At 42.6% G+C, this 23,287-nt stretch overlaps 1 protein-coding gene across 3 annotated transcripts in view; it reads left to right on the top strand.

Annotated features, from left to right (window-relative positions):
• Positions 1–23,287, top strand: part of SNAP47 (synaptosome associated protein 47) — a 65,040-nt gene that overhangs the window by 6,675 nt on the left and 35,078 nt on the right. For all 3 annotated transcript variants that reach the window (XM_020906596.2, XM_020906598.2, XM_020906594.2), the window contains exon 2: positions 3,234–3,778. In XM_020906596.2, coding sequence (XP_020762255.2) covers positions 3,279–3,778 — 500 coding nt within the window. In that variant the 5' untranslated portion in view covers positions 3,234–3,278. The remainder of the gene's footprint in view (positions 1–3,233; positions 3,779–23,287) is intronic.

The raw sequence follows: 23,287 nt of genomic DNA, 5'->3' as shown, positions 1-23,287 counted from the left end.
GTTTTAGAGTATGTTTGGAAAGTGCTTCAATTTGATTAACATAGTTAAATTTATTTCTCTTGTAATGGAACCAAGTTGTTTTGACACCTTAATTTTGTGTATGCTACGCACATTCTTTCTTTTTTTCTCTTTTTCACTGTCGTGTCTATTTTTCTGTTCAGGTGTTGTCTGTAGCCAACTCTGATCAGATGGTGGAAACTAATGAGACCAAATGCAGATTCTGAGTATAGTGATGTTTTAGCGGTCATTAAAGAAATGGGATCAAGAGAAAATGTAGGCTGTTCACACCTAATAGATGAACAGAGTTAGTTCTGTAGATACTTTGTAGTATTCATAATTACACTTATAGCGTATATTAGGTGCCAAGCACTCTTCTAAGCACCTTTCGCGTATCTGATCAGGTAAGCCTTACCACTGCAGTATGAGATAGGTACAGTTACCTCCATTTGCAGATCAGGAAGTGGATGCAGGAGTGCTGAGTCACGCACGGAAGGGGTCATGCACAGAGCGGGAACACCGGCCATGACCTGTATGAGAGGTTTGTGTTGTAGTCTTCCAGATGTACTGCTACCCGAGGCAGTGATTTCAAGTGTTTTTGAAATAGTAATACCCAGCTGAAATTTAGTTTTGGTACATCTCTCATGTGTACATTTATTATTAATTTTAATAAAATTTTATTTTATTAGTAAATATTTAGTAAATCCTTCATTGAAGTGTTAATGCAGAAAAATAAGCAAATCATAAGAATGGGAAAAGCACAAATCTTGAATTATCACAAAATGAATACACCCAGGGCAGGAAGCAGAACATTACCAGTGCCGCAGAGTCCTCCTCAAGGCCCCCCTTTCCCGGTTATAAATACCACTCTGGTTCCCGTTTTTGACCTTTTCATGTACATATTTTTAAAATGAATTAAACTTTGGGGAAAGTCTTGATTCCCTTAAGTCAAATAGAAACATCTTAGGGTGTTTTGAGTTGATAGAGTTGATTTGTGGAGTTATTTCCTAAATACTTAGTTTTAATAGAGATTCTGGTGTGAAGAACCCATAACCCAAAGTAGAATGATCTTGTGGTGCCCATCACTGCCAGGAATCCTGAAGGGTCTGAGACTTTCTTATAGGTTTGAGAGTGAGCCTGCCTTAGTTTTGCAGATGTGGAGGAAGACAGGAGGCCCTTGGTCAGAGAGAAAGGGCCCGTTGTGTGTAGCACAGCAGGATTCGTGTGCACATCTGCCCCTGTGCACCCTAACTTCTAAGGCCCAAGGGGATGCTGCGCACACCACGGGTTTGTGTCATAGCTTACGAGGGGGCTGCTAGCAAACCTGTCCAGCCCTTGCCTCAAAGGGACGCTAGCTTACTATCCCGGTCAGGAAACAGAGCTCTCAGCCAGGAGGAAGACACTGTCCACAGTGACAAGGAAGATATTCTTGGACAGTTTTCATGACACAAAATTTCATATCAGTTTTTGATATAATATGTGGAGAAACACCGTGAAGATGTAATGTCCACACCTCGTATGGAGTATTAAGCAGTAGGGTGAGGCCACCCTGAGCACTGACCACAGCTATGCTGAGGGTCACAGCTGGACAGATACCATAAACCGTGAGTATCTGTTCACTCATTCAGTCACAAAGTATTTCCTGAGTTAGGATTATGAGTGAAATATGATCATTGCCCTTTGAGAGCTTGCAGTCAAATAACAAGCGGTCATCCTACCATTTAACATGTGCAGTGAGTGTCCTTGAGTTCTGCATGGCCCCACAAGGTAGAAATCGGGGGGGAGAGGCCGAGGGCCGGTAAGGCTGCTCTCACTCTGGAAGGAAGATTTCAGTAGCAGCAGGTGGTGTTGGAGCACCAAAGGCAGGAGACCCATTAGATGCCACTGTAGTCCAATTAAGACTTCTTTACATCTCTTTTTATGCCTGTAACCTATGAGCTGTGGGTTTTTTGTTTTCTCGCATTAACTCACGTCATCGTTGATGATGCTCTTCCTAATCTCAAGTCACTTTATTTCTTTATAACTAGGACTCTCAATTCAGTGCAAGTTCTTCAGGTGCAGCTCCTCCCTTTTTTGCTGTCCAGCCTTGTGTTGTTTGATGTGGCGTGTAGTACAATAATTACTTGGAAGAGTCTTCATTCTTTAGAATATATCAGTGAGGAAGTTTATAGAATTCCAATGGACTCTTAAGCTCTGTGAGCCAAGGATGTTGTTGTTTCTTTTCTGCCCAGCAGAGTATGCTGGGGGTCTTAAAACTTGTGGTTTGACCCTGTACAAAGTCTCCATCCTTTCTTGGCCTTATATTCTTTATCTGTATGATGAGAGGGTTGGACTGAGTGTTTTACAAGGGCTGTTTCAGATCTGTCATTCAGACTTTTGAGTGCTTTGATAACGAATTCTCTGTTGGTCCAGTGGGTAGGACTCTGCGCTCTCACTGCTGAGGGCCTGAGTTCAGTCCCTGGTTGGAGAACTAAGATCCCACAAGCTGTGTGTTGTGTCCAAAAAAAGAAAAAAATGTATTGATAAGGAATTCCCTCTGCACTGTCACTGCTGAGGGCTTGGATTCAGTCCCTGATTGGAGAACTAAGATCCCACAAGCTGTGCAGCGTGTCTAAAAAAAAAGAAAATGCCTTGGTAAATGCAAACTGTAGATATGAATAATATACCTTTGTTACATATAACTATATAAAACTATATATAAATATGCACATATAATTACATGGAACTCTATAAAATTAGTTGGGATTACACAAATGAAAAAGTTGGTAGGATTATTTTCTGTATGACACTAAGTAAACATAAAAATTTCAAAAGAAGAGTGTTAGTTTAAAAGCTTGTAGAATGTATAGCGGCAGGAGTCATCACAGCCAGAGTGGTCTTCTTGTGAAGAATCCTTGGCAGTCATTTCCAGTGATTTTCTTCCCTCGGTCACATCTGGCTATGGATGAGCAATGGGGGTGCTGTGGTGCAGAGCTCCTGGGGACCTTGGTGCTCTGGGACAAGTACGAGTCTGGCCCCAGCCCTTACTTGTCTCCTGAGTCGGGTGCAGTCTCCCTCCTGCCTGTCACAGGTGGTGTGAGAGTCCTTGTAGGTGCGGGCCTGGCCACGTGCTAGAATCTCCCGTGGGCTCAGAATCCAGATCACGCCCTCCGTGTTGGTGTCCCAGTGTCTCTGGTCCAAGTGTCCAAGTCCTGGTTTAGGCTCGCCCACCCACTAACGTGTGCCCTTTCCTTCAGAGGCAGAGTGACCTTGGCTGTGGTGCACACCGACCTAGGAACCAGATGAGCAGAGACATCTGCGTCCAAACCTGGCCATGCTCCTATTATTTAGAACTTGAAAAGCGATGGGTCCCTGGAAGACTTTCATTAACTTCTCTCTCACTAAAATTTATGGCTGATAAAACTAGAGAAATTCTTGTCAGCTTTCCCCTTTCTAGTATCATTGAGATCAAGAAAGAAGCCTCTCATTTTATCTTCAGTTCCATTACCATCCTGGAGAGGGACCGCAACAAGCACTGGTTCAGTTCCTTGCAGCCTAGTCGGAATGCCGTCTTCAGCATCATCGAGCATTTCTGGAGAGAGCTGCTGTTGTCCCAGTCCGGAGCTGCTGCTGAGGCGTCCTCCTCCTCCGTGACCAAGGGGAAGGAGCTGACTTGTCTGATGGCCTGTACCCAGAAGCGTCTGGAAGACACAGCCAGAGTCCTGCACCATCAGGGCGAGCAACTTGACAGTATCTCCAGAGGCCTGGACAAGATGGAATCTGACCTGGATGTGGCTGACAGGTAGGCAAACACTGTAATCCTCACCTGACCTTGGAGTGGCTGTGGTATGGTATCTTTTCCATCATCTTCTATTTATTTCACATTCAGCTTCTGAAAACACAAGCTGTCCTCCTGTTCTGGACAGTTGCACTGAGCTGACTGCTGCGGGCAAACAGATAAATGAGGGCCAGCATTCACGGAGTGTGCAGCATGTGCCAAGGACAGGGGGATTACCTCGTGCAGTCGCCAGACAAGCCAAGAAGAGCATGTTGTTCCTCGTTTTGTCCATGGGAAAACTGAGGCTGAGAGGCCAAGTAATTTGTTCAGGGTCACTTGAACACACCAAGTTTGTTGGCATAGTTTATCTTAATTTTTTTTTCATACCTGTGTAGCAGCAAGGTTTGAGCTAAAGCATTTCAGCTTCAGAAACTGACATCTTAGCCACTGCGCAAAACCACTCTCAAACCTTCAGTCTGGGGGACCACCTCATTCTCCTTAAAAACTGAGTACCCAAAGAGTTTTTGTTTATGTGGGTTGTAAGACTATACTTTCAGGGATCATTTCTATAGCTTGTTTATGTGGGTTGTATATACCAGTATGTACCATATTTTTTAAAAAAACTAAGGCATTAAATAATTATTCACTTAAAACGTACAATGATAAATCCGTGTTCTCAGTTCGGTTCATTCGCTCAGTCGTGTCCGACTCTTTGCGGCCCCATGGACTGCAGCATGCCAGGCTTCTAGTAACATAAATAACATTTTTTTAATGAAAAATAACTTTTATAAAGCAAAATGTGTAATGAGAGGAGTGTCACTGTTTTAAGATTTTTTTCCACCTTTCTTTAAAATAAAGCTTAGTATAAATAGCTGAATTCTCACGCTTGCTTCTGTAGTCAGTCTGCTGTGCCATCACATGTCACATGTGATGTCACAAGTCTCTGGAAACACTGCTCTACACCTGTGAGAGAATGAGAGTAAAAAGCTACATAGCACTGTGGTGTTGTATGAAGTAGTTTTGACCTCCCAGACTCCTTTGGAGGGTCTCAAAGACCACACTTTGAGAAGTGCTGTGCTAACTATACGACCTATAGAATGAGTCAGGGACCTTTGAGTCTAGTAGGAGTGACCCCTCCCTCCCTGGCGTCTGGAGCTCAGGATGCGGTGACAGTCTTAGGGTGGGCCCTGAGTGTGGGTCCTCCGCCTCTCAGACCGGGGGTGCGTGACTGCTGTCTGCGAGACCCTTGCTTCTGAGCGACCACACTCTGGAGCCTCCACCTGTTGCTGTTTCTAAGCACTATCTGGTAAAGGGCTTTGTGCTAGAGCTGCAGGGAACTGGGCCCTGCTTCTTATCCTTAAGAGGAGGTGCTTACGGTGAGTGAGATGTAGCGTCATCAAACCTCTGTGAGCTTTCCTCATGGGAACAAGGCTAGGCATTTTCCCAACATCATCAGACCTCTGTGAGCTTTCCTTGTGGGAACAAGGCTAGGCGTTTTCCCACTCTTCTTGCAGCTCAGGAGTCATGCAGCCGAGTTGTAACCGAAGTGATGTTGGCCACTTGCAGGCCTAGACTCTAAAAGCTCCCCCACCCAATCTCTGAGACTGTCTGCCCCTTTATCTGCTGGAATCCTTCCGGACTCGAGGCGCTAGGACAGAACATTCGTTAGATAGAGTTTAGGGCCCCAAGTGGCCTCCCAGGGCAGAACCGTGATCTGGGCCCTCAATTGGACTGCAATGTGAACAAGCGATAGTCCTTTGTTGGGGCTAGGCCCTAAAGGTTCTGGGAGTTGTTTGTTACAGCAGGCAATGCTCGTAGACTAACACAACAGTCCGGTAGGAAATAGAGACACCTATTAAATAGCTTCAACATATAACAGAACATTGAGATTAGAGATTTAGAAGAATGTGCATCTACACTGGAAATCAAAGAAATGTACACTAAAATTATGGAAATCTAGGTTTTAATGATCAGATTAATAACAACTAAAAGTAAGAATTCTGTCGTTGTTCTTCTGTTGCTAAGTAGTGTTTCACTCTTTGCAACCCCATGGACTGTATCAGGCCAGGCTCCTTTGTCCTCCACTATCTCCCAGAGATTGCTTAAATTCATGTCCATTGAGTTGGTGATGCTATCTATCTATCCCATCCTCTGCCGCCCCATTCTCCTATTGCCTACAATCTTTCCCAGCATTAGGGTCTTTTCCATTGACTCGACTCTTTGCATCAGATGGCCAAAGTATTGGAGCTTCACCTTCAGCAGCAGTCCTTCCAATGAATATTCAGGGTTGATTTCCTTTAGGATTGACTGGTTGGATCTTCTTGCAGTCCAGGGGACTCACAAGAGTCTTCTCCAGCACCACAGTTTGAATGCATCAAATCTTCAGCACTTCCCTGGTGGCTCAGGAGGTAAAGAATCTGCCTGCAATGTGGGAAACCCTGGTTTGATCCCTGGGTTGGGAAGCTCCCCTGGAGAAGGGAATGGCCACCCACTCCAGTATTCATGCCTGGAGAATTCCATGGACAGAGGAGCCTGGCCTGGCAGGCTACAGTCCATGGGGTTGCAGAGTCGGACACGACTGAGCGATTCCCACGTTCTCACTTCGCCTTCTTTGGGCTTCCCAGGTGGCACTAGTGGTAAAGAACCAAGCTGCCAGTGTAGGAGACATAAGAAACGTGTGTTCGATCCCTGAGTCGGGAAGATTCACTGCAGAATGTGAGTGAACCCACTCCAGTATTCCTGCCTGGGGAAGCCCATGGACAGAGGAGCCTGACAGGCTGTAGTCCATAGGATCGCAAACAGCTGGACACAACTGAAGCAACTTTAGTGCACACACGGGCAATCTTCTTTATGGTCCAATTCTCACATCTGTACATAACTACTGGAAAAATCATAGCTTGACTATATGGACCTTTGTTGCCAAAGTGATGTCTCTGCTTTTTAATATGCTATTTAGGTTTGTCATAGCTTTGCTTCTAAGGAGCAAACACCTTTTAACTTCATGGCTGCAGTCACAGTTGGCAGTGATTCTGGAGCTCAAGAAAGTAAAATCTGACACTGCTTCCACTTTTTCTGTTTGCCATGAAGTAATGGGACAGGATGTGATAATCTTAGTTTTTTCAATGTTGAATTTCAAGCCAGCTTTTCACTCTCCTCTTTCACCCTCATCAAGAGGCTCTTTAGATCCTCTTTGCTTTCTGTCATTAGAGTGGTATCATCTCCATATCTGAGGTTATTGGTATTTCTCCCAGCAGTCGTGATTCCAGCTTGTGATTTTTCCAGCCTGGCATTTCACATGATCTGCTCTGCGTATAAATTAAATAAACAGAATGACACAGTACAGCCTTGTCATACTCCTCTTCCAATTTTGAACCAGTCCATTGTCTGTGTCTGTGTTGCCTCTTGACCCGCATGCAGGTTTCTCAGGAGACTGGTAAAGTGGTCTGGTATTCCCATCTCTTTCAAAATTTTCCAGAGTTTGTTGTGATCCACACAGTCAAAGGATTTAGTGTAGTCAATGAAGCAGAGTAGATGCTGTTCTGGAACTCCTTTGCTTTCTCCATGATCCAGCAAATGTTGGCAATTTGATCTCTGGTTCCTCTGCCTCTTCAAAACCCAGCTTGTACATCTAGAAGTTCTCAGTTCATGTACTGCTGAAGCCTGACTTGAAGGATTTTGAGTGTCACCTTGCTAGCTTGTGAAATGAGTGCAGTTGTAGAATAGTTTGAACATTCTTTGGCATTGCCCTTTCTTTGGGATTGGAAAGAAAACTGACCTTTTCCAGTCCTATGGCCACTGCTGAGTTTTCTAAATTTGTTGACATACTGAGTGCAGCACTTTAACAGCATCATCTTTTAGGATTTTAAATAACTCAGCTGAAATTCCATCAGCTCTGCTAGTTTTGTTCATAGTAATGCTTCCTAAGACCCACTTGACTTCACACTGCAGGATGTCCAGCTCTAGGTGAGTGACCACACCATCGTGATTACGCGGGTCGTTAAGAACTTTTTGTGTCGTTCTTCTGTGTATTGTTGCCACTTATTCTTACTCTCTTCTGTTTCTGTTAGGTCCTTACTGTTTTTGTCCTTTATCATGCCCATTCTTGCATGAAATGTTCCCTTGATATCACCCCTTTTCTTGAAGAGATCTCTAGTCTTTCCAATTCTATTATTTTCCTCTATTTCTTTGCGTTGCTCATTTAAGAAGGGGTTCTTCTCTCTCCTTGCTGTTTTCTGGAACTCTGTATTCTTGGGTATGTCTTTCCCTTTCTTGTTTCTCTTCTTTCCTCAGCTATTTATAAAGCCTCTTCAGATGACCACTTTGCCTTCTTACATTTGTTTTTCTTGGGGATGGTTTTGGCCACTGCCTCCTGTACAGTGTTTCAAACCACCATCCATAATTTTCAGGCACTCTTTCTACAAGACCTAATCCCTTGAATCTATTTGTCACTTCATCTGTGTAATCATAACGGATTTGATTTAGGTCATCCTAGAATGACCTAGTTGTATCCCCTGCTTTCTTCCATTTAAGCCTGAATTTTGCTATAAGGAGCTCATGATCTGAGCCACCGTCAGCTCCAGGTCTTGTTTTTATTGATTGTATGGAGCTTCATGATCTTTGGCTGCAAAGAATAGAATCAAAATAACAATTGGTATAATCCTTTTGGAGAACAGCTGGGTGGTTTGTAAATCTTCTTTCGACAGAAGACAAAGTGAAAGGATGACCCTTACTTCCCTTACTTTGGGAAGAAAGTAGTTGCGATACCTACCCATATCCCAACAAAAGATTAATATCTAATTAGTTAAAGCCCAAATGAGAAAAAGACAATTCAACAGAAAAGTTAGCAAAGGTCGTTGATTGGATTTTAGACTAACAAGCCACTATAACAGAGATCCAAAAATATTGTGGTTGATAAAAGCTAGAAGTTTAATATGATGGTTCAAAGGAAGGTAGGTATCCCAGGCAGATATAAAGCTCTGCTTTACACCATCACTTGGGGCTGCGTGTTGGCTAGAACGTCCTCCTATCTTATCACATGGCACCATTACTACATCAGAAGTTGGTGCAGTTGATCATTCCCAGTCAATGGGAAGGGGGAACAGAGAGGGAGCCCAGGGTGTACAGCCATGTCTTTAAGAAGATGACCCCAAAATCACGCTTATCAGTTCTGCTCATATCCTACTGGCAGGACTTACTCTCATAACTACACTCAGGAACAAAGGAGCTGGGTGGTTGTGAGAGGTTACTCAGATATTTCACTACCAAAGGAAAAACAGGAGAATGGATAATAGGGATCTTGAGTAGTCTCTGCTACAGTGTCTCTCAGTTGAGAAATCCCAAAAGATGAGTGAAAAGGGAGTTCAACATCCCTAGTAATAAGGAAAGGTAAATTAAACCAACAAGTATATTAGTGGGTAACACCAGCTGTTAGTTCAGATGTGGGGTGATAATAACTCTGATGTTTCTGTCAAGAAGGTGAATTGGTTCAGCCACTTAGGAGAGCAGTTGTCAATACCTGGTGAAGCCAGAGGTGCACAGACCCCATAACTGACCTTTCCCTTTCAGCCGTGTCATCTGGGAAGTGCTGGCTCTTGGGCACAGCATGTGGGGACATGAACTTTCATAAAGGACTGTGGACAGTAGTGAGCAGTTACAATCAATTGCTTCTCAAGGGGATTGGGCATATAAGCTATGTTTTAGTCACAAAATAGACTAATTTTTCATATTAGCTGTTGTATATCAACTTGAATAAATCCCAAAGTACTGTTTGAAAAACAAAGCAAGTTGCAGAGAGAGATGTGTACAGCAGGATACCACTTATATGATTTTTTAACATGCAAAATAATACTGTAGGAAAAGTATAGAATTAAAATATGAATACCTGAGCAGGAAGGGTGCCTGCAGGCACCAGACTGTGTAGCTCTGTGGTGATTTATCCAGAGAGCAGCTGACTGGTATTCCTAGAGTGGTGGTCTTGTGGTTCCTGATTCTTCTTGATTGTGGTAGACCCTCAGTGAGCCTATTATTTCCTGTATTATTTCTTTGAAATTTTTTTCACCTCAGTTTTTTAAATGTATTTCTTTTGGAACTCCCCCTTTTTTGTTATCTGACTTCTTGAACTCTGAATTGATTTCTAATATTGTTCTCATTTTTCTTTTTCCTCATCCTTTTGTTCTGCTTTTTTTTTTTTTTTTTCAAATTTTAAACTCTTTATTTTGTATTGGGGTATGTGTGTGCTAAGTCACTCAGTCATGTCCAACTCTTTGTGATGCCATTGACTAGCCTGCCAGGCTCCTCTGTCCGTGGGATTCTCCAGGCATGAATACTAGAATGTGTTGCCATTTCTTTCTCCAAGGGATCTTTCCAACTCAGGGATCGAACCAGTGTCTCTTAACATCTCCTGCGTTGGCAGGCAGGTTCTTTACCACTAGTGACACCTGGGAAGCCCTACTGGGGTATAGCCAATTTAACAATGTTGTGGTAGTTTCAGGTGAGCAGCAGAGGGACTCAGCCATACGCATACATGTCCCCCAAACCCCTCCCATCCAGGCTGACATATAACACTGGGTAGAGTTCCATGTGTTACAAGTAGGTCTCTATTGGTTATCCATTTTGAATATAGCAGTGTGTACATGACCTTCCCAAACTCCCTAGCTGTCCCTTCCCCCTGGCAACCATCAGTTCGTTTTCTAAGTCTGTGAGTCTCTCTGTTTTGTAAGTAAGTTCTTTTCTGTTGTTGTTGTTTAGTCACTAAGTTGTATCCAACTCTTTGCAGCCCCATGACCTGCAGCACACCAGGCTTCCCTGTCCTTTACCATCTCGCAGAGTTTGCTCAAAGTCACATCCATTGAGACAGTGATGCCATCCAACCAGCTCATCCTCTGTCATGCCCTTCTCCTCTTACCCTCAGTCTTTCCCGCCATCAGGGTCTTTTCTAATGAGTCGGTTCTTCGAATCAAGTGGCCAGAGTATTGGAGCTTCAGCTTCAGCATCAGTCCTTCCCATGAAGGACCTGTCTTTTTTGACTGCACATATAAGGGATGTCATACAGCATTTCTCCTTCTCTGTCTGACTTACTTCACTCAGTATGACACTGTGTAGGTCTGTTCATGATACTGCTAATGGCATTATTTCACTCTTTTTAATGGCTGAGTAATATTCAGTTGTGGATATGTACCACATCTTCTTTATCTGTTTCTCTGTTGGTGGACATTTAGGTTGCTTCCAAGTCTTGGCTATTGTAAACCGTTCTGCAGTGAACATTGGAGTGCCTGTATCCTTTTGGGTCATGTATTTCTCTGGATATATGCTCAGGAGTGACATTGCAGGGTCATATGGTAGCTCTGTTTTTAGTTTTTTAAGAAAGCTTTATGTTGTTCTCCATAGTGGTTGTACCAATTTATATTCCCACCAACAGTGTAGGTGTTTACATTCCCACTTCACTCTCCAGCATTCATTGTTTTTGTATTTTTTGGTGATAGCCATCCTGACTGGTATGAGGAGATATCTCATTGTGGTTTTGATTTGCATTTCTAATAACTGGTGATGTTGAGCATCTTTTCATGTGCCTCTTGGCCATCTGTATGTCCTCTTTGGGGAAATGTCTATTCAGGTATTCTGCCCATTTTTTGAGTGGGGTGTTTGTTTTGAAGCTGTTAAGCATCATAAGCTCTCTGTAAATTTTGGAGACTGATCGCCCATTGTCACATCATTTGCAAATCTGTGGGTTGTCTTTTCATTTTGTTTATTGTTTGCTTTGCCATGCAAAACTTGAGTTTAATTAGGTTCCATTTGTTTATTTTTGTTTTTATTTCCATTATTCTGAGAGATAGATTGGAAAAGATGTTCCTGTGATTTATATCAGACAGTGTTCTGCCTGTGTTTTCCTCTAGGAGTTTCATAGTGTCTGGTCTCACATTTAGGTATTTGATCCATGTTGAGCTTAGTTTTGTGCATGGAGTTAAAGAAGGATCTAATTTCATTTTTTTTACTTGTGGCTGTGCAGTTTTCCCAGCACCATTTGTTGAAGAGATTGTCTTTCCAGCATTGCATAGCCTTGCCTTCTTTGTCATAGATTAATTGACCTTAGGTGCATGGGCGTATTTGGGGGTGTTCTATCCTGTTCTGTTGATAAATATTTCAATATTTCTATTTTTGTGCCAGTACCATATTGTTTGATGACTGTAGCTTTGTAGTATAGTCTGAAGTCAGGGAACCTGATTCCTTCAGCTCTGTTTCTCTTCAGGATTGCTTTGGCTATTCAGGGTCTTTTGTGTCTCCCATTAAATTTTGAGATTTTTTTGTTCTAGTTTTTTGAAAAATGCTGTTGATAATTTGATAGGGATTGCATCAAATCTGTAGATTGCCTTGAGTAATATTGTCATTTTGACAATGTTGATTTTTCCAATCCACGAACATGGTATTTCTTTCCATCTGTTTATGTCCTCTTTGATTTCTTTCATCAGCATCTTATGGTTTTTGGAGTATAGGTCTTTTGTCTCCCTAGGTAGATTATTCCTACTTATGAGAAGGAAATGGCAACCCACTCCAGTATTCTTGCCTGGAGAATCCCATGGACAGAGGAGCCTGGCGGGCTACAGTCCCCAGGGTCACAAAGAGTCAGACACGACTGAGCAACTTCACTTCTTCACTTCACTTTATTCTTTTTGTTGTGATAGTAAATGGAATTGCTTCTTGAATCCCTCTCCCTGATCTTTCATGGTTAGTGTATAGAAATGCAACAGATTTCATTGTATTGATTTTGTAACCTGCAGCTTTATCAAACTCATTGATGAGCTCTGGTAGTTTTCTGGTAGCATCTTTAGGATCTGCTATGAATAGTATCATGTCATCTGCAGTGGTGGTTTAACTTCTTCTTTTCCCATTTGGATTCCATTTACTTCTTTTTCTTCTCTGATTGCTGGAGCGAGGACTTCCAAAACTGTGTTGAATAAAAGTGGTCAGAATGGACATCCCATCTTGTTCCTGATCTTAGAGGGAATGCTTTCAGCTTTTGACCATTGGGTATGATGCTAGCTGTAGGTTTGTCGTATATGGTCTTCATTATGTTGAGGTATATAGCCTCTATTCCCACTCTCTGGAGAATTTTTTATCATAAATGGGTGGTGAATTTTATCAAAAGCTTTTTCTGAATCTATTGAGATGATTACACCATTTTTATTCTTCATTTTGTTGATTTGGTGTTCCACATTGATTGATTTGTGGATGTTGAAAAATCCTTGCATCCCTGGAGTGAATCCCTCTTGTTCATGGTGTGTTATCTTTTTAATGTATTGTTGGATACGCATTGCTAGTATGTTGTTGAGAATTTTTGCGTCTATGTTCATCAGTGATATTGGCCTGTAGTTTTCTTTTTTTGTGTGGTATCTTTGTCTGCTTTTGGTTAGAGTGATAGTGGTCTCATAAAATGAATTTGGACGTTTTCTTTCTCCTACAACTTCTTCGAACCATTTCAGAATGATAGGTATTAACTCTTCTCTAAATGTTTGGTAAAATTCACCTGTGAAGCCATCAGGTCCTCGACTTTTGTTTGTTGAAAGTGAAAGTGCAGGTCACTTAGTCATGTCCGACTGTTTGTGACCCCGTGGACTATACAGTCCATGGAATTCTCCAGGCCAGAATACTGGAGTGGGTAGCCTTTCCCTTCTGCAAGGGATCTTCCCAGACCAGGGATTGAACCCAGGTCTCCTGTATTACAGGTGGTTTCTTTACCAGCTGAGCCACAAGGGAAGCCCAAGAGGTTTTTAGTGCTTGTGATTGGTGTGGTTATTATATTTTCTACCTGGTTCAGTGTAAGGAGACTGTACCTTTCTAAGCATTTGTCCATTTCTTCCATGTTGTCCATTTTATTTGCAAACAGTTGTTCATAGTATTCTGTTATAATCCTTGGTATTTCTGCGAAGTCACTTGTAACTTCTTTTTCATTTCTAATTTTGTTGATTTGAGTCTTCCTTTTTTTCTTGGTGAGTCTTGCTTAGGGTTTGTCAATTTTGTTTATCTTTTTAAAGAACCAGCTTTTAGTTTCATTGATCTTTGCCATGTTTTCTGTCTCCATTTCATTTATTTCTGCTCTGATCTTTATGATTTCCTCCCTTCTCCTAACTGTAGGTTTTGTTTGTTCTTTCTCTAGTTGCTTTAGGTGTGAGGTTGTTTGAAATTTTTCTTATTTCTTGAGGTAAGATTGTATTGCTATAAACTTCCCTCCTGGAGCTGCTTTTGTTGCATCCCGTACATTTTGGACTGTTGTGCTTTTGTTTTCATTTGTCTGTGTGTGTGTGTGTGTATGTGCTTAATCACTCAGTTGTGTCTGATTCTGTGATTCCACGGACTGTAGCCTGCGAGACTCCTTTGTATAATTCTCTAGGCAAGAATACTGGTGTGGGTAGCCATTTTCTTCTCCAGGGGATCTTTCCAACCTAGGGATCGAACACTGGTCTCCTGCATCACAGGCACATTCTTTACCATCTGAGACACCAAGGAAGCCCTTCACTTTCTCGAGGTATTTTTTTACTTCCTCTTTGATTTTTTTCAGTGATCTGGTGGTTGTTGAGTAGCATATTGTTTAGCCACCATGTGTTTGTGGTTTTTAGAGTTTTGTTTTTTTCTTATAATTTATTTCTAATCACATAGTGTTGTGATCAGAAAGATGCTTGATTTAATTTTGATTTTCTTAAATTTACCAAGACTTACCTTGTGGCCCAAGGTGTTGTTGGTCCTGGAGAATATTCCGTGTGCATTTGAGAAGAATGCATAGTCTGCTGCTTTTGGGTGAAATGCTCTTTAAGTATCAGCTAAGTCCAGCTCATCTAAAGTGTCATTTAAGGCTCGTGTTTCCTTATTAATTTTCTGTCTGGATGATCTGTCCATTGATGAAAGTGGGGGTATTAAAGTCCTCCACTATTATTGTGTTACTGTTGATTTCTCCCTTGGTGTTTGTTAGTATTTCCCTTACATACTGAGATGCTGCTATGCTGGGTGCATATGTATCTATAGCTGTTCTGTCTTTGTGTTAGGTTGAACCCTTGATCATTATGTAGTGTTCTTCTTTGTCTCTTACAACAGTCTTTGCTTTAAAGTCTGTTTTGTCTGATATGAGTATTGCTACTCCAGCTTTCTTATGAATTCCATTTGCATGGAATACCTTCTCCTATCCACATACTTTCAGTCTGTAAGTATCCCTAGGCCTGAGATAGGTCTTTTGTAGACAACTATATACACGTGTCTTGTTTTTGTATTCACTCAGCCGGTCTGTGTCTTTTGGTTGTTGCATTTAATCCATTTACATTTAAGGTAATTATTGATATATGTGATCCTATTACCATTTTCTTAATGTTTTGGGTTTATGTGTTGAAGAGCTTTTCCTTCTCTTTGTTTCCTGAGTAGGGAAGTTCCTTTAGCATTTGTTGGAAACCTGGTTAAGTGGTGCTGAATTCTCTTAACTCTTCCTTGTCTGGAAAGCTTGATTTCTCCATTAGATCTGATCAAGAGTCTTGCTGGGTAGTGTTCTTAGTTGTAGTTTCTTCCCTTTAACCACTTGGAATATATCATGCCATTCCCTTCTGGCTTGTAGAGTTTCTTTTGAGAAATCAGCTGATAACTATATGGGATTTCTCTTCTGTGTTGTTTTGTCTTTTTTCCCTTGTTGCTTTTAACATTTTACCTTAGTCTGTAATTTTGATCAGTTTGATTACTATGTGTCTCGGTGTGTTCCTCCTTGGGTTTTTTCTTCCTGGGACTGTCTGTGCTTCCTGGACTTGGTTAAGTGTTTCCTTTCCCATCTTCAGGAAGTTTTCAGCTGTTACTGTCTTCAGATGTTTTCTCGGGTCCCTTCTCTCTCTCTCCTCCTTCTGGGACCCCTGTAATGTGAATATTGGTACATTTAATGTTGTCCCAGAGGTCTCTTAAGCTGCCTTCATTTCTTTTCATTCTTTTTTTCTCTATTCTGTTTCGGGGCAGTGATTTCCAGCATTTTGTCTTTCAGATCTATCCTTTCATTTGCCTCAGTTATTCTTAGTGTATTGTATATCTCTGTTAATGCTTTAGTTCTTTGGTAAACATTTTTTGCATCTTGTCAGTCTTTACCTCCATTCTTTTTCCAAGATCCTGGATTATCTTCACTATCATTATTCTGGATTCTTTTTCTGGAAGGTTGCCTATTTCTACTTCATTTAGTTGTTTTTCTGGTAATTTATCTTGTTCCTTTACCTGGGGCATAATCCCATTTCTTTTCACTTTGGTTAGCTTTCTATGATTGTGGTTTCTGGAGGCTATGGGATTGTAGTTCTTGCTTCTTCTGTCTGCCCTCTGGTGAGTGAGGATGTGTCTTGTGCAGCTTTTAGATGGGAGGGACTGGCTGTGGGGAATACTGGGTCTTGCTCTGGTGACAAGGTCATACTGTGCTCTTCAATCCAGTTGTCTGCTGGTGGATGGAACTGCACTCCCTCCCTTCTAGTTGTTTGGCCTGAGGTGACCCAGTGTTGGAGTCTACAGGTTCTCGGTAGGGCTAATGGCTACCTGTAAGAGGACTCACACCAACACGTGCCTCCCAGGACTGTGCTGCCAGTGCTCCTGTCCCTGTGGCAGGCCACTGTGGACCCATGCCTCCCCGCGAGACCCTCAGACACTCACGGCTAGATCTGGCTCAGTCTCTTGTGGGGTCACGGCTCCATCCCCTGGGTCCTGGTACACGCGAGGTTTTACTTGTGCCCTTGCAAGAGTGGAGTCTGTTTGCCCCAGTCTTGTGGAAGTCTGTCTCCTTTGTCCTTGGACGTAGGGCATCTTTTTTTGATGGGTTCAAATATCCTCCTGTTGATGGTTGTTCAACAGCTAGTTGCGATTTTGATGTCCTCATAGGAGAAAATGAGCATATTTCCTTCTACTAGTCCATCTTGAAGCAGTCTCTATTCTTTTGTTTCTTGAATTTTATCTTCCTACTGTTTATTTCTGTTATCATATTTTTAATTTCCAAGAATTATTTTTTGTTTTCCAAGTGTTTCTTTTGAATAGCAGCCTGTTATTACTTCATGGATGCCCTATTCTCTTTTTTCTTGGGTTGTTATGGATAGCCTTGTCTTATTTTTTTGTGTGGGAAGGCTTGAGGTGTATAGTGAAATTTTCGATTCTGCTGAAAGGAGTGTGGTCACAGTGTTAGAGAGCAGTGCTTTGTGGTCTGAGAATGTCGGGCCCATCTTCCCATGACAGTCCTAGATTTACGCAGTTACAGCGTCTTCAACCATTGGAGAAGGAAATGGCAACCCACTCCAGTATTCATGCCTGGAAAATTCCGTGGACAGAGGAACCTGGCAGGCTACAGTCCATGGGGTTGCAAAGAGTCAGACACAACTAAGCCCATAGGTCAGGGCCTTCAACAGTCTTTCCAAAATATGGTCCCTTCCCTTTCTCTCCCCCAACCCCCGCCCCGTTTCTCTGCCCCTCTCTGCCTCACTTTCTATCTCCCTGTTCCCCTTCCTCTTTCATTGTCTTTTTGTACTGAGGGAAGATGAGTTTTCGGAATTCTACAGATTTTGAAATATAATCTGGTTAGATTTAAAGTGACTAATAACCCTTATTTCAAATGGTATAGGAGGCACTGATGATGTGGCAGTGGTGATACATAGAATATCATCATGGGATGCTTATAATCAAATATTTGTAAAAGGCTCTGAGTGACTGTGCATTTGATACCTAATAACTTTTTTTTTCTAATAACATTTTTGACACACTAATAGGTAATGAGATTGGCTGGCTGCTCTAACTCCACTGGACAAAGTGTGGAAAGGAAGGGATGAGTTCAGGGTGTCCCATAGTGACCTGAACACTTCTGTATCTGCCCGGAAGGAACACCTTAGCTCCCATAGCTGCACAACTGAATTTTCTGAAAATCAAATCCAGAGTGTCATCCTGTGAGTGATTGAATCATAATGTAAATTGAAATCCCAACTTTGCGTGGTGTCTGCGGTTAAACCAAGGGTAATTAATAGGAATGAAATGGGATCCTGAAAATTAGAATGTGGACACATGGAAAGATCCTGATGAAACTGAAAGAATAGAACCCCTAAATTCTGATGAGTCTTCTTTGCCAGTAAATGCAGCCCTTCCATCCCTATCTGAGGTGATTAGCCACACTTTACCTGAGGAATCTGTAATGGCCTCCCCTGAGATAATTGCTTTGCAGGACTAATGCAAATTCTCCTCAAGACCTACCCCTCACCATCCCTCTTTGCTTCTTGGTATATTGTTAGGCTTAAGTCTCAGCAGATCCCAAAAGACTAAGCCCAAAGTGTGACCTACAGAAGGAGGTGCATGACACATTGAAAGAACTACACGATTTTTCTTGTTTTTACAGACAGAGATCTTAAGAATATGTGTGGGGATGGATGTCTTGGGTGTGGGTCAATGGTGAGAGGAATGTGGAGTTGGAGGTGGCTGCGTTCACTGAAATGGGGGCTTGCTAGACCGGGATCTTGGACTTGTTGCTGCAGCTCGAGCGGTTGGAAGGGCTCTGACGGTTGGGGGATGAGATTCGGACGGAGAGGCAGCCTGCACTGGATGAAGCTTGGAAGGCCAGAGCTGCCTGGGTATAGTCCGGAGGGAGCATCTCAGAGGACGTAACTCAGAGCATCGGACGTATGCTCAGAGGAAGACTGAGGAAGACTGGAATGGTAGAGTAGATGTCTTGTGTGAGATCTCCTCATCTACCCTGACGGGGTCCACGAAGACACACTTTTCACCTTGACTGTGGGAAATAAATTCTTAAGAGGAGTCCAGCATCCTTGAAGAGCTGTGTGGTTTGCTCTTCTCTGCAGGCCAGAAATTACAGTGGGAACTGCTGCCACCAAACAGGGATCCTTAAATGAGCAGGGATAATTGGATTTTGGGGTGGCAGGGCTAAGTGGTAGCATTTAAATCACCAAAGACAAGTGAGGGTGGTTACCATAATGGACAGCAGAGTCAAAACAAGCAGTCAGAGAATAATCTGTTTCCCAGAGACCTGGGAATCAATTGGCCAACTGATCGTGTGCCCCTAGAAGAGAACTAGTTGGGCAGTTGACTCAATTCTTACTCAGTCTGTTAAGCAGAAGAGTTGTAGGTAATGTGAACGACATCTAAATTGAATTTTTTTTAAAAAGTCATAGCTTCTTAATTGATTTCTAGACTTGAACCACCTTGAATGATGGGGAAGGTGGGTCCGTCCCCTTGTGGAAGGATCTCAGTATGCTATCTAATTTTGTACTGTTCATCTTTATCCCAGCTTTCCCCCAGAGAGACCTATGGCATTTTACCAGGGTGACTGTGCACTGGAGAAAAGGAAATAATCATATTTTCAGGGACTACTAGACACTTGGAGAAGGAAATGACAACCCACTTCAGTACTCTTGCCTAGAGAATCCCATGGACAGAGGAGCCTGGCAGGCTACAGTCCATGGGGTCCCAAAGAGTCGGACACGACTGAGCGACTAAGCACTTTCACACTAGACACTGGCTTTGAACTAAAACTGATTCTTGGAGACCCAAAACATCACTGTGGCCCATCTAGGGGCTTTTGGAGGTCAGGTGATCCGTGGAGTTTTAGCTCACGTTCATCTCACAGTGAGATGACCCCTGACCCATTCTGTGGTAATTTTTCCTAGTTCTGAAATATGTAATTGGAATAGACATATTCAGGAACTGGCAGAATCCCTACACTGGTTCCATGACCTGTGGAATGAGAGATACTCTGGTGGGAAAGACCTAAGTAAAAACCACTAGAGCTGCTTCTACCTAGAAAATTAGTAAACCAAAAGCAATTTCGTTTTCCTGGAGGGATTATAGAGATGAGTACCACTGTCAAGAACTTGGATAGTAAGTCCTACCCCATCTCCATTCAGCTCACTTATTTGGCTATGGAAAAGAAGTATGGGTCTTGCAGGACATCTTAAACTTAACCGGGTAGTGACTATAATTGTAGTTGGCATTCCAGATGTAGTTTTACTGCTTGAGCAAATTAACAAACATATCCTCTGGTGCCTGGTATGCAGCATCTGATCTGGTAAGTATTTTTTTTTCCCATCCCTGTTAGTAAAGACCACCAGAAGCAGTTTTTATTAGCTGACAAGGCCAGCAGTACACCTTCACTGTCCTACTTCAAGGGTATACCAACTTTTCAGCCCTGTGTCATGATTTAGTTCACAAAGGTCTTGATGCCTTTCTCTTCCACAAGATGACATGATGTTAACGCTGATTGTACTTAGTGAGTAAGAAGTAGCAACTACTCTAGACTCATAAGACATTTGCATATCAGAGGATGGGAAATCTGACAGAAATTCAAGGGCCTTCTACTTCAGTGAAATTTTTAGAAATCCCATGGCTCATTGCAGTATCTCCTCTATGGTGAAGGGTAGGTTGTTGCATCTGACTCTTCTTCCTACAACCAAAAAGGAGGCACAGTGCTTCTTAGCATTTTTGAAGCAACTTATTCCTCATTTGGATGTCTTACACTGGCACATTTACCAAGTGACTGAGAAGCTGCTGGTTTTGAGCAGGGCCTAGAACAAGAGAAGGCTCTGAAACAGGTCCAGACCGCCACAGAGCTGCTCTGCCCCTTGGGCCATATGATCCATTGGTATATGATGTGTGAGTGGCAGACAGGTGTGCTCTTTGGAGCCTTTTGCAAACCTTTATAGGGAATTTCTGTACACACCTTTAGGCTTTTGGAGCAAAGCCCTGCTATCCTCTGCAGGTAACTACTTTCCTTTTGAGAATCAGCTCTTGGCCTGCTACTGGGCTTTAGTAGAGACAGAACACAACCACAGGCCACCAAGCAACTGTACAAGTTCAGCTGCCCATCTTGAGTGGTGGTTATCTGACTCAGCATTCACGAAGTTGGGCGTACTTAGCAGTGCCCCATCATCGAATGTGTCCCACAAAAAGGTGGGGTACGAAAGATTGGGCTCAAGTAGTCCCTGAAGGCACAGGTTAAGATGCCTGAGGAATTGGCCCACATGCATGCTCCTCCCACCCTTTTCTGGTACACTGCCTTCTGTTTCCCAGCCACTTATAATCCATCCCCTACTTGGGGAGTGTCCTTCAATCAGTTGCCTGAGGAGGAAACACTGGGGCCTGGTTGCAAGATGTGTAGGCACTACCCAGAAGCAGACAGTAGTAGCATGATGGTCTCTCTCTGGGACATCCTACAGGATAGTGGTGAAGGGAAATCCTCCCAGTGGACAGAACCACAAGCAGTGCTTCTGGTTTATTTGTGTTGGGAAACACAGTCTTGTGTATGCAGTCTTTTACCCCTACTTGACCTCTTAAGAGTGGGCCTTGAGGCTAGAACACTGCATTGAAACATGTATATTATCTAGGGTGAAACAGATAACCAGCCCAGGTTGGGTACATGAGACAAGTGCTAGGGCCTGGTGCACTGGGAAGACCCAGAGGGATCGGGTGGAGAGGGAGGTGGGAGGGGGGACTGGGATGGGGAATACATGTAAATCCATGGCTAATTCATTTCAATGTATAACAAAAACTACAGTAATGATGTAAAGTAATTAGCCTCCAACTAATAAAAATAAATGGAAAAAAAAAAAAGAGAGAGAAAAAAGAGGTAAAAAACCCCCACAACCTATGCCATGCTTTGGGGGAATAACTTTCCTTGTTACAATCTCTACCAGTGATCTTTTGTTCTGCTTAAGCCTACATCCAGTTCTCAAGCACATCCAGTCTTTTAAGTTTTTCAGGCTCCGTGGGGGAAGGGGAAGGGTCATTCCAGTATGGCACTGAGGGGTGTGCATGAGCCAGTTGCTGTCCGTTGGCTGCTGGAGGGACCTGCCGGCCATGAGGGACCTAGGCCCTTTATTGGAACTGATCTTGCTCTGTCTCTTCTCTGTGCAAATAAAGCTCAGTAAGGCCTTGCTCCATCCGGTGCTTAAGTGTCCCATGCTGATTCCAATACCGTGGTGCTGTGGGGAGGGGTTTGGAGCCCTCTTCTGGGATTAGTGACGATAAGCAGTGTTCTGGTCAACAGTTTGCTTGCTGAACTGTGTACTGATCGGTTGTGGCAAAGTGGTTTGGCTGGAGGTTCAGGGACTGGAAGAAACATGATTGGAAACTTGATGACGAGGAGGTCTGGGGTAGAATTGTATGAATAGATCTTTCTGAATGAGCAGAAAGGTGAAGAGGTGCCCCACCTGAAAGGTCACCAAAGCGTCTCCTCAGCAGAAGAGAGTTACAGTAACCAAATGGATAGGAGACCCGTTCTCTGGACACCAGTCAACCTGTTTCTCCAGTCCATCCTGTTATTGCCCAGTGGGCCCATGAACACAACGGCTGTGGCAACAGGGTGGAGGCCATATTTGGGCACTGAAGCATGAACTCCACTTATCAAGGCCAGCTTGGCGATTGCCACTGCCGTGCAATCCAATAGCAGCAGAGATCAACGCTGAGTCCCCACTATGGCATCTTTCTCCAGGGTGTTCAGTCAGCTACTTGGTGGGTTGATTACAGTGGACTATTACTTACTGTGAATTCTTTGTATATGGCGAGCCACTCTTTCTGCTTTAAATTTTTGTTTTTGTCTTTAAGTTTCAGCAGCTTGATCATAATGTGTTTCTTTTTTATTCTCCATGGAGTTTGTTGAGCTTCTTGGATGTGTCTTTTCATGGTTTTCACCAGATTTGAGAAGTTTCAAATCAAATGTATTTTTTGCCTCTTTTCTGTCCGTCTGGAATTCCTGTAATACATGTGTTGATCTGCTTGATGGTGTCCCATAGTTCCTTTAGGTTCTGTTCATTTTTCTTCTTTTTTTCTTTCTGCTCCTCAGACTAGAAAATTTCAAATGTTTGACTTTCAAATTTGCTTATCCTTTATTCTCCCTGCTCAGATCTGCTGTTGACTTCCTGTAGTGAATTTTTTATTTCAGTTACTGTTACTTTTCAGCTCTAAAATTTGTTTGGTTTCTTCTCATAATTTCTGTCTTTCTTTGCTCATATATTTTTATTCTGATTTCTTTCAGTTCTTTGTCCATAATTTCCTTTAGCTCTTTCCACATATTTAAGACAGTTGGTATAATGTCTTTGACTGATAATTCAAACGTCTGGGCTTTCTTTATTTTCTGTGAATGGGCCATATTTTCCTCTTTCTTTGTATATTTTGTAATTTTCTCTTTAGAACTACACATTCTGAAGATTATATTTTTGTAATCTCTTATGTAATCTCTTTGTATGTGTCCCTGAAATTCGTGTATTAAGTCTAAACCACCAGTGTTAGGAGGTGGGGCCTTTGGAAGGTAAAGTTTAGATGAGGTCATGAGGGTGTAGCCTCCTTGATGGGATTAGTGTCTTTACAGATGGGGAAGAAGCTGGAGAGAAAGTGACTGAAAGCCAGGGAAAGAGCTCTGAGCAAAAAACCACATCTGTTGTAACACTGATCTTGGACTTTTTAGCCTCCAAAACTATAAGAAATAAATATTTGTTGCTTAAGCTACCAGTCTGTTGCAGCCCAAGCTGACTGATAAACACTCTGGAAATCTAATTC

This window comes from Odocoileus virginianus, chromosome 3, assembly GCF_023699985.2.
Source record: "Odocoileus virginianus isolate 20LAN1187 ecotype Illinois chromosome 3, Ovbor_1.2, whole genome shotgun sequence".
Classification (NCBI taxonomy): Eukaryota; Metazoa; Chordata; class Mammalia; order Artiodactyla; family Cervidae; genus Odocoileus; species Odocoileus virginianus.
The sequence above is the reverse complement of the archived record's forward strand: the minus strand, read 5'-3'. Positions and strand labels throughout refer to the sequence as shown.